At 36.5% G+C, this 11,288-nt stretch overlaps 3 protein-coding genes across 6 annotated transcripts in view; 2 read left to right on the plus strand and 1 right to left on the minus strand.

Annotated features, from left to right (window-relative positions):
• The first annotated feature begins 110 nt into the window (after positions 1-110).
• LOC107655010 (nucleolar and spindle-associated protein 1-like) lies at positions 111-4,159 on the plus strand. Of its 3 annotated transcripts, none has more exons than XM_016442399.1 (12): positions 111-299; positions 628-693; positions 780-893; positions 1,026-1,209; positions 1,352-1,435; positions 1,623-1,735; positions 2,307-2,357; positions 2,584-2,747; positions 2,922-3,079; positions 3,183-3,305; positions 3,424-3,529; positions 4,051-4,159. In XM_016442399.1, the coding sequence occupies exons 1-12, from the start codon at positions 225-227 to the stop codon at positions 4,136-4,138; spliced, it is 1,326 nt and encodes a 441-aa protein (XP_016297885.1). In that variant the 5' UTR covers positions 111-224; the 3' UTR covers positions 4,139-4,159. The 3 variants fall into 3 exon arrangements, with proteins under 3 accessions (XP_016297885.1, XP_016297883.1, XP_016297884.1); XM_016442397.1 differs by having other exon boundaries at positions 151-299; positions 3,186-3,305; XM_016442398.1 differs by having other exon boundaries at positions 151-299; positions 2,587-2,747.
• A 479-nt stretch (positions 4,160-4,638) lies between these two features.
• LOC107655011 (complex I intermediate-associated protein 30, mitochondrial-like) lies at positions 4,639-8,873 on the minus strand. 2 transcript variants are annotated; one of them, XM_016442401.1, is made up of 5 exons: positions 8,699-8,873; positions 6,504-7,063; positions 5,355-5,540; positions 4,943-5,017; positions 4,639-4,795 (listed from the first exon to the last, which is right to left on the minus strand). In XM_016442401.1, exons 2-5 carry the CDS (start codon positions 7,020-7,022, stop codon positions 4,655-4,657), a joined length of 921 nt encoding a protein of 306 aa, XP_016297887.1. In that variant the 5' UTR covers positions 7,023-7,063; positions 8,699-8,873; the 3' UTR covers positions 4,639-4,654. The 2 variants fall into 2 exon arrangements, with proteins under 2 accessions (XP_016297887.1, XP_016297886.1); XM_016442400.1 differs by lacking the exon at positions 8,699-8,873 and adding an exon at positions 8,140-8,191.
• Positions 8,874-8,910: 37 nt separating this feature from the next.
• LOC107655008 (RNA polymerase-associated protein RTF1 homolog) overlaps positions 8,911-11,288 on the plus strand; it is a 14,034-nt gene continuing 11,656 nt past the window's right edge. The window contains exon 1 of the mRNA XM_016442394.1: positions 8,911-9,070. Coding sequence (XP_016297880.1) covers positions 8,987-9,070 — 84 coding nt within the window. The 5' untranslated portion in view covers positions 8,911-8,986. The remainder of the gene's footprint in view (positions 9,071-11,288) is intronic.

The following is an 11,288-nucleotide window of genomic DNA, read 5'->3' on the forward strand; positions in this document are numbered from 1 at the left end:
AAAACCAACGAGTCATAAACGCCACTTCTTATTGGATGTAGTGCTGCGTCGTCATGGGCTTCTCAACCAATCATCTAGCGGAAAAGGCTGGTTTTGAAACACGTTATTTTTCAAACGGCACTTGGGCAATCCCACCTAAACAAACCGAGCTGTATATCACGGAGTCGTCAATTTCAGTATTACAGTTATATATCTGCAGATTTTACATTGAGTTTATCCACAATATGGATTTGGATTCGCTTAAATATGCGGAATTGCAGCGCCTCGCGAAAGAGGTTGGACTGAAAGCAAATATGAAGGTAAATCGCGTTTAAAGCGATACAGTGCTGTTTAACTAAAGCCATTCCATGTGTAACGTTACCAAATGACCTGCATTTTGCATGAGTGAATGTAGATTCGTCAAATATGTTTTAATACGAACGCTGTACTAATTAAAGTATGGTAACTTTTCTTTAGATTTTGAGTTATGTTGGCGTTTTTGCGCGAAATCACAAACCTTTCATTTAGTTACGTTAGTTTGTGACTGAACGTTATCTATATTTACATTTAGTCATTTAGCGGACGCTTTTATCCAAAGCGACTTTTCTAATCTACTTTATTAAATGCTCAATGCTTATTTTTTTCTAGGCTGAAAAGCTGTTGAAAGCTTTAAAAGAACACTTTTCACAACAACAACACCAGACATCTGAAAATGTGAGTATTATTTTTGTGCATTGTCACCATAATCTTTCTGAAATGGGAAGAGTTGCTGTAACGGAATTACATTGCATTGTTTGCAGGATAATGATGCAGCCACCGCGGACACGCACACTGCAACGTTTGTGACCGAGCGCCGGGGAAAAGGCCGCACTGCTAAGAGAAAGCTCAGTGGCTCCACATCTTTCACTGCTCAGGTATTCATGAGCATATGTAGGCTGCAGTTTTATTTTCAATCTGGACGGTTTCATCTTTTACTTTTAGATATACACGTTATATCCACGTCTTGGGTTTTGTAATTCATTTTTTTTTTTATATGTAATATTTAGAATGAAGAAAAGCCGGCACAAGAGGAGGGCCGAAGGGGCTCCAAGAGGAGGAAGGCGTCCTCACCCAAGGACACAGAGACACCAGTTCCACCTGAAACATCTACTAAAGAAGATCCTGTGGAGAAAGCATCTGGGGAAACCAATCCAGACTCTGAAGGTGCTCCTGCAGAGCCAAGTGTTAAAGGTGAAAACCGCCTTGATATTAAGTTGCTCATTGAGAGTAGATGTTATTAATTAAGATCTAATAGGTGAGATGGATAAGTTACCTTGTGATTTGTTCCTGCACAGCGTATGTGGTGTTGACTATTCAAATGTATATATTGCAGGTGTGGGGAGAAGAACAGTGGGTAAAATCCCTCGTCTTGAGGGCCTGATGAAGAGAAAACCTGCACTGAAGCCGACAACTCCTAGTAATAAGATCCTTCCAACTTTATACACAAAAACAAAATATTTTTTCCAGTTCCTGTATTATTCAAAATACAGTTTCTTGTTCTTGTTTAGTTCACTGTTTCACTTGAGATCATTACATAACACATGTAAACAAATATTCTGAGCTCTGCCCTTGAGGTAATGTATTTGTAAATCACTCTTCCCTAGACTTCAAGAAACTCCATGAGGCTCACTTCAAAAAGATGGAGTCCATTGATTCTTATGTCCAAAGGAAGAACAAACAAATGGAGGTGCTCAGGAATTCTGTCAAGGAATTGAAGGTAACAAATTCAATGAGAGTGAAACCCTGGCCTGTCAAATAATAACAACCAGTGTTGTTGTCGTTAAAGGGATTGTTCACCCAAAAATGAAAATTCTGTCATCATTTGCTCGCCCTCATGTCGTTCCAACCCTGTATGACTTATTTTATTCTATGGAACATAAAATAAGTTATTTTGAATAATGTTGGTAACCAAACAGTTTTGGTTTCCATTGACATCCACTGTACGGAGAAAAAAAAATGGAAACAATATTAAACTAAAATAAAAAACAAACAAACAATGGAACCAAGTTCCACAGAAGAAAATAGGTTTGCAACAAAATGGAGATGTGCAACAATAACTGATGTAGCTGACAAAAAAATATATAATTTATTAAATATTATTTATTTGCGCTGTCGATCGCCGGATCGGCTTTCACCGTGGACGAAGCGGAGTCCAGCCCGGGGTCGTCACATGTGGTTACCGCAAGCCCTCCGGATGCTCCGTCGAATCCGCAGTTTTGTTTTGAACAGTGTAGTTTGAGTTCCAAATGTTTTATTTATAAGTGGTTTATTTATTTTTGCAATTTCAGACTCTGTCAGAGAAGACACTGATGAAATCGGTTGAAACAAAGGCTCAAACTGTAAGTCACCAAAAAGCTTGAATATCAGCTGTAGTATCAATCTGTGTCATCATGCTTCATTGTGAATTTGTTGTCAAATAGTGTCATTTTTATAAAACTGTGACGAAAAAAAAACCTCACATCTTGTTCAAATAGAATTGCATATTGTGTCTGAGTCAAACAAGTATGTTCCTTCTAGAACTTCGACCTGAAATCATAAGCAAACTTTGGTGTTGTCTCCCATTAGAAGGTGCCTGCTAGCAGAGTGTCTCTCTTCAGTCCTGGAGAGCAGGAGAAAAAAACATTGGCAGAAAAACGCAGGCTCACTCAGCAGTCTGCCAGCAAGTCTGCTTTGAAGGACAGCACCACTTTCAGGCCAACTGTCCTCACCACTAATAAAATCAATGTCCGGTAAATACATCAATGGCTCTAATTCACTCAAGTTTATAATGCTTTTAGTAATGAAATTGAGGTGCTAAAGCCAAGCATTGACAACTAAAGTGTTTAAATGGAACATAGTTTATTATAATAAAACCAATTTCTACAGCTGTACTTAAATGTTGACTGCTGCGTTTCCTTCTCTAGGTTCTCGCAGACCACTCACGATAACGAATATAAGCGTTCGCTGGTAAAGACTCCAGCTCGTATGTCTCCTCTCATCCCTCTTACCTCCACTCCAGGGAGGAAATCTGATGTTCATACCAAACCTGAACTTAAAAGTGTTGGTGCCATCAAAACACCTGGTAAGAGTAATGCCATTACATTGCGCTAATCATTTATCAACAACAAAAAAAGATTTTATGAAGCATTGCTTTTAATTGTTGTTTTGCTTTTTTTTTTTTACAGGAGCTACTCCATTTGTTTTTAATGGGAACAACAGTATGTCAGTCACCCCTGGTGTCACCAAGAAGAACACATTTGATCTGAAGGCCAGTCTCTCTCGTCCACTCGCCTACAAACCACACAAAGGTATGTCCACACTCAGACAAAAATATTAATTAAATACCCAGAACTAACATGTCAGGCAGTGCTTCCTTTAATTGAATTGTATCTGCTTGCTTTTCATTGTCTTCATTTGCCTCTGCAGGAAAACTGAAGGCGTTTGGAGCTCAACAGAAGAACACAGCACTTAATAAATCTCAGACTGTTCCTTCACACCAGAAAAACTATAAACAGCACCAAGTTCAAACCAGGTGAGATGCTTATTTTAGTTGTGCATTGATTGGTCACTACTGTTCAAAAAGTTGGGGTCAGTTTTTTTTTTTTTGGAATCCTTTTATTCAGCAAGAATGCATTTAACTGATCAAAAGTGACAGTAAGGACTTTTACATTGTTACAAAAATTCTATTTGAAATAAATGAATTATTTTTTTTTTACTTTATATTCAAATCTTTAAAAAAAATGTATCAAGGTTTCCACAAAAATATTAAGCAGCACAACTGTTTTCAAAACTTCAAAACAAAAGAAATTTCTTGAGCAGCAAATCAGCATATTAGAATGGTTTTAAATTGTAACAATATTTCACAATATTATTTATTCTACTGTATTTTGATCAAATAAATGCCACTTTGGTGAGCATAAGTGACTTCGAGAACATTAAAAAAAATCTTACAACCCAAACCTTTATACTCTAGCATACATTTGAATTTCCTGTGTCTCATTATCTGAAATGAAACTTCTCCACACTGAATATGTTTTGCCTTTTAATTTTCAGAGAGGAGCGACGTGCCAAGCACACAGAAGACCGAAAACAAAAGAAAGAAAATATGTTGGATGCCAGACGAGGTCTGGTCATGGCCTAACTCCAGTGTTCTTACTGTTTTGCTATCTTAGACACTCACTGTACATGTTTAGCTTTCGTCTTTTCTATTCCAAACTTTTGTACATATTTTGCTGTTCTGTAAACACTTGTTTTTTTGCTTGGTTAATATGCTTAGTATGAGGTGAGGTCATCCAACAAAAGCATTCATTTTTTAAATCCATTTATAGATAAGGATTTTATACTTCTTAAATTTTGATTATATGTGTAAAAAGAAAGTGTTGCCCCAAATGTGTTTTTAGTATGAGTGGTTATTTGTACTGGGCTTTAATTAATTGTAAAGACAAAAACAGTAAAGTCATTCAAAACATTGTTCACACAAAATGACTATTTGAACTTGAGCGATATTCATAAATGATCATTTTGTACTTCGTCTTAAATGTGGTCATTTATATATGTGTGTTAAAGATTTCGGCCTCCAAAAAATGTCCATTGAAGTTTTTATTAATAAATCGGTGTCTGTCTGTCATCTACGATTGCTGAATCTTGCTTAATCCAATTAGACCTCTGGGTTTCTCTTGTAAAGCTCGTATGCGAACTCCTCTGTGTGGGCAAGGTCACTGCACAGACCAATGAAGTCAATCTCCAGCTGAAATGGGCCATCTGCTTTATCCCCCAATGTAAAACCAATACTCTTTACCTAAGAGCACAAACAAGTTTTGATTTAAAGTATGTTATAATGAATCTGCGTCATAATGCTCATAAATATATCATCAGAGGAAAAATAAAGATTAAATGCTAATATCAATTACTAGATAAACTGAGGAGACAAGAAAGCCATGCTGACCTTATCTAACCAGAGGGCATGCTGGTCATCCTGTATTCTTCCTCGGCTGGAAAGGAAAAACTTGGAGAACGGGATCTGTAAAAGTGTTTTACAATTAACATAAGAAGTTAGGATTAAATATTACTGCCATTCAAGTGTTTCGGGTTAAGATATTTTTTTTTTTTAATGGTTCTGGTTAATAATAAAATGTATAAGAACAGCATTTATTTGAAACAGGATTTTTTTATTTTTATTTAAAAGGCTCAATGTTTCTCTGCTGAATAATTAAATATATTACTTTAAAAAAATTCTTACCAACCCCAAACTTTTAAATAGTAGTGTAAAACCGATTGATTTGGATGCACTTTCATATGAACTGCAGATGAAGTGTGTTCTAGATGTACATTCATGTCAATTTTTTTTTTAAACCTGCCTTGACATCCTGCCAGTAGGGTCCCCCTCTAGTGTAGAGGAAGTAACTGTAGATGTCATCTCTCTGGTGAGAAAAGAAGGTCTCAGCAGACATGTTTACCATCCATGGTCGTCCATCTCCCCGAATACGCATATGTAACGTGTTGAAACTTGACCAGTCATAGTATTTTTTTCTGTCAAATGAGGCCTGCAAAAGAAAGGAATGTTTCAAAGGTCAAATGACATATTATTGCTCCTTTACTGCTCACTTTAAATGCATGCAAATTTATGCAAATAACAAACCCTTGAGCGGTGTTTCTCAATACTGCTCCCTTCTAATATCTTACTCTTATGTAACATGCAACTCATGAATTATAGTGTCTCAATGTACTTTCTTTATAAATTGTACAATTATAAATTGAAAACACACCTATAGACTACCATTCAAAACTTTAAGAGTTTTATAACATTTATATAACATTATTACAAGGATGCATTAAATTAATCAAAAGTGACACAAAGACATTTATTGTGTTACAAAGATTTCTATTTCAAATAAATAATGTTCTTTTAAACATTCTATTCATCAAAGAATCCTGAAAAATCAAGGTTTTCACAAAAATGTTAAGCAGCACAACAATTTTGAACATTGATGATGGTAAGAAATGTTTCTTAATATGTACCAAATCAGCTTATTAATAATTTCTGAACGATCATGTGACACTGAGGACTGGAGTAATGGCTGCTGAAAATTCAGCTTGTCCATCACAAGAATAAATTACATTTTAAAATGTATTAAAACAGAAACATTCATTTTAAATTGATAATATTTATGTTTTTTAATGAATGTTTAATAAACGTCTTGGTGAGCATGAGAGATTTCTTAAAAAAAAAATTTAAACAGATGGGAGTTTAATAAGCAAAGGAAATGAAATTTAAATGGAATAAGTCATTATATTACAGTTTCATCTACACTTTTGCATAATATTTTTACAATCACCTTTTGTACAAATAAATTGGTGGCTATCAATGTCATGTACTGTACAAAGATTAATCATTAACCCATACAGAAATGCATGCAGAAAAAAAAAATGCATAAGAGGTCTAAAAGATGATAAACAAGGAATTGAATAATGGATCAGATGGAGGGATGTTCGATCTCAGCACTGACCAGCGGCTGTTTTGAGAGCAGAGTGCAGTATCCACTGTATCGAGTCTCTCCATCACGGGGAGGTGTGGAGCACAAGGTCCCATACAGCAAACACGTGGTGTTGTTCTTGCCCAGTTTGATGTATGCCTCACTGCGACCCCCAATCTCCTGATCGGATGACACCACCCACTGATTGAGACTCTCCGGTCCACGGAACTCCCACTGGACACGTGTTTGTTCCAGCATGTGATCTATTAACGGCCTTCCTTCAGGCCCAGTCCAGCGCTGCACAAACTCATCCTTCAACAACCCAATGTGCTTCTTGATACCCTCCACACCTTTGGAGAAATCAAACTGTATCTTCTGCCAGGGCCAGCGGGTGTCTGGAGGCTGGCCTGGTCTGCGGTAATCACGCTCATAGACGCTCCTGGTGCTCAGTATAACTGAGCATCTCAGGGTAGACGGCAATAACAGAGTCTGTCTGTGAATGACACCATAAACTCCAAACAGAGTTTTTAATGTTGTTTTTGACACAGCCATTTGCTAGTAGATTGTTATCAGATCAGGCATCCAGTAGAATCCTGAAAAAAAAAGAAAACATATTTAGTGAAATGCCTTTTTTATATTTGCCATCATATATCATGTCAGTTGATCTTCTGGATTCAAATGTTTTCACTAATCCAAATCAAGATGATTTTTTCAAACAGAGGGCTGCAAGGAAGTGACAGGTGGTCCATGTTCATTTAATCATTAGTAGCCCTTTGTCAAATCATTACACTGCAAGGTAGGATAAGAACTTAACCATGGTATTTCTACAAATATTTAGTTTAGTTCTGGATTAATACTCCTAAAAAACAAGAATAAATAATGGAAAACTTCAGTTGCTCTGTGGCAGGGGTTTTCAGTCTTTTAGGTACCACAGACCTCCAAATATAATTGTTCTCATGCATCCTCATTCCCAAAATTTAAAAGGCATCTATATAGTTTCTAAATGTCTATATAGTCTAAAATAATTAGATAAATAGTACAAGACACATTAAAATAATTATGTAAACAACACTTAGATTAAAATAAGTAAATAATAAAAACAGATTGAAATAACTAAGAAAAATTATATTTAAATAAATGAAAAACAGTACAGTACTAAAGTAAATTATGTAGAACTATGTAAAATTAAATTATGTAAAGTATGTAGAACTGTAACTTAACACTAAATATTTTCCAAATAATATTTTAAATTGGTTCATGGTATATCAATTTAAATGAGGATTATTTGGGTCTTTATACATGAAACTATATGGCTGCATTTAAACTTTTAGGATGGGGGTCTCCTGCGATCAAAAGATTGAAACCCATAGCGGCACATAACACGTGGAAAAAAGCCCTGAATATCATACAGCCGTCTCTTTTTGTTGCCAACACTTACATGTTGACTTGACGTTGATTTGGATGAGCGATAGGAATAAATCTCATTTGACTTTAAATGACATTCACAAGTCAACAAATACAAGAGCCACTGCGTGATTACGTTTTTGTCACGACAGTTACATGTTACAGCTATGTTAAAACACCGAGTGTAACCACATTTATCATAGTTAAAAATACATAATTGAATGAATAAGCATAAAATCTGGCTTGAAAAGCAACTACGTCTTACCACTCTTGACACTCAAACAAGCCATTACGGTCCGTCATATATCTGTCCTTACCTTCTTCTTCTATTTTTTTTTTACGGCGGTTGGCATCCAGCGTATTGGTGCATTACCGCCACCTTCTGCTCCGGAGTGTGGATCAGAAAATAGGTTTACAGACTAAATCACCCATTCTCCCACCTTTATCCCAACACATACATACCTACACACGCACACCTTATCCCTGCCCTGCTTTATAATAACATTAATAACAACAACAACAACAACAATAATAATAATACTTTACCTTCCTCACTATTCCTTTAACTCTTCATATCCTATAAAAAACCCCAGTTACTCTTAAAAAGTTTATAAGAATTCTGGTCTGTGCCCTATGCTCTGTGCTCAATAATCCTTTTAATGTAATATCCTGAACCCCTATCTCCCTTAGCTCATTCCTCATCACCTCTCTCTGTGCTCCAAACCTGTTGCATCTCAAGACCACATGCTCTACTGACTCCTCTTCCTGACAACCCTCACACAGTCCAGTATCATGCCTCCCTATCAATTTAAGTCTGTCCTTACCTGAAACAAGCACACGTGCTTATGGTCCTACCGACAGCAAATCTCTCTCGCAGCTGATTCCCGCGCACATCACATTTAGCGACAAATAAATATCATTATAATTTTCGCCAGCTGTATGTATACAGATAATGCATAATTATTCGATACAGCGCATTTCTGATCCTGTATGTGTAGTCGATGTTTATGGGGGTGACGTGTGCGCATGCGTAGTGCAGCTCTAGCGCCTTTGTGTGGAGGAGTGCGGCGCTGCTGTTTAAACACACACGCAGGGGAGCCAGGCAGCTAACCATGGTGAATGTAAAGAAACGGAAGGGTCGGGTCGTGATTGACTCTGACTCGGAGGATAGTGCTAGCGATGATAATTTGGATCAGGTAGGAATATCATTCATGTGAATGTGATCCAAAAACCTCGCTGTTTACCGATCTCTGAGGCACTAAGGTGTCAGAACAGTATGTGTGTTGAAGTCCCATGCTAAGTGATGTGAGAAAGCTAGCTGGTTAGCAGGGGCCTGTGTTGTGTTGTGGCGTCGTGTTGGTTTTGAGACAATTACACATGCATTTTACATATTTTACGTGCTTTTTATCGACGCCTGCAGCACGCGGGTATTTCGGCTTTGCAAAAGTGGCCGCGTGCGTTTAGAACCCGTTCTGCTTCATGACGTCACATCGCCGCGGCTAAACTTCTATTTCGGTTGTACGTTAGCTATAGAAATATGACGAGAGACTAGAGCGGACTGAAGGTTCTAAAACACGTCCCAGAAAGCAGCTTTTTAATTGGGCAGTTAAAAGTCACATGATACATGAAAATAAGAATATGGGGACATGTTCAATAATAAAATTAACTGTTTTGTCAAAAGAGTTCAAACCAGATGGGTTTTATGATGTGCTGAAAATGACTAATGACCATTTGGCCATTGTTTTGTTTTTTTCTCCTTAAAGTTGCTTTCTTTAAAGTTTTAAACATTCCATATGACAGAATAAATAATAATTTGATTTGTGCTGATTAAAATGTTTTGATGTTGGGATGTAGGTATGCCAGTTATCGGAGTTGACAGTTTTGCAGTTCATTTATAGTCATTAGTAGCATTTGCATTTTTTTTTTTAGAAATATTCAGTTTAGAATTAATAATCAATACCAAGGAATAAATAATTGAAAATTTCAGTTGCTCTGTGACAGGGATTTTTAATATGTCATCACAGTCTTGTGAAAAGGGTCCATACGTCATGCGTGTGTGAGGGACCCCCATCCTAAAATTGAAAGTGCATCTGTATAGTTTCTTGTATAAAGACCCAATTTATTTTGTAAATAAATAAATAAAAAATATTTAAATGTCTGAAACATACTTTGGAAAATATTTGGCTTCTTTTAAAGGGGGGTCATATGATGCTTTTTTAAAGATCATTATTTTGTGTATTTGGTGTAACAGAATATGTTGACATGCTTGAAAGAAAAACTTGAAATCGCATCATATGACCCCTTTAAGTTACATAATTGCATTATTTTTCTACTACCTATAGTGCTGTACTGTTTATTTATGTCTGTTTATTTATTAGAATATTTTAAAAAATTTTATTTATTAGAATCTAATTTGATCTAATATTTAAATTAAACCGTTATTTTATTGTATTTTTTAAAATTGAGTTATTTACTTCTTATAGTCTTCTATAATTTGCATATTTTCATAACATTTTTACACAGTTTTTCATTAAAATTTAGACACCCTAGCACTCCCTTGTAGCCTCCTGGGGTCCCCGGGCCCTATTTTGAAAACCCCTGGCGTATGGTGAACAGTTTTGAACCATTATACGCCCCCTATAGGCAGCACTCCCTTGTACATGTCTCAACAACCTGTGCATTTCATTTTCATTTCAATGGTGTTGACAAATTACAGAGCTAGCCAGCTAGCAAACAAACAGAGCCAAACACAAACACTAACAGCAGTGTGAGCACTGACACCTATATAGAAATGCAAGTACTTTTTGAGTTTCATGCACTTGAGATTGCATGCATATGATATAGGGATGCTCCGATCTGCCTTTTTTGCCTCCGATACCGATTCCGATACCTAGGGTTCGGTATTGGCCGATACCGATATGCTGAGAATTTCAAAAGTGCAAAGCTGAAATGTTATGAATGCTAACAGATTAAATAAGTACCATTGCTCTTAAACACAGGTCATAATTGGACTAAACACCCCATGCCCTGTGGAGTTTGACATCTGTCTGTGCATTAGATTCTGTTTAGCCTAGGCCTGGGCGATAAAACAGTGTCGATATTTATCGACCGTACACCTTCATCGATAACGATAGAAAAAATGTTTGATGTAGGCACGTGCTATGAGTGACGCAGACAGCACACACAAACACAAACATGAGTGCTGTGCCTGCCTGTGATGAGGAGATTGTGAGTAAAAAAAAAAGAATATTAGTCGAATTTAAAATAAACATTTGCATTTGAATGGTACAGTCGAATGTTAGGTGTGCATCAGGGAGCGTCATCAGTAGCGTGCGAGATACGGTGATGATGATGTAAGTGACGTTGTTGCATTTTAATGTTTAAAATATTAGAGAAATATAGTAGGCCGATGCG

This window comes from Sinocyclocheilus anshuiensis, unplaced genomic scaffold, assembly GCF_001515605.1.
Source record: "Sinocyclocheilus anshuiensis isolate Anshui unplaced genomic scaffold, SAMN03320099.WGS_v1.1 scaffold487, whole genome shotgun sequence".
NCBI classification, from domain to species: Eukaryota; Metazoa; Chordata; class Actinopteri; order Cypriniformes; family Cyprinidae; genus Sinocyclocheilus; species Sinocyclocheilus anshuiensis.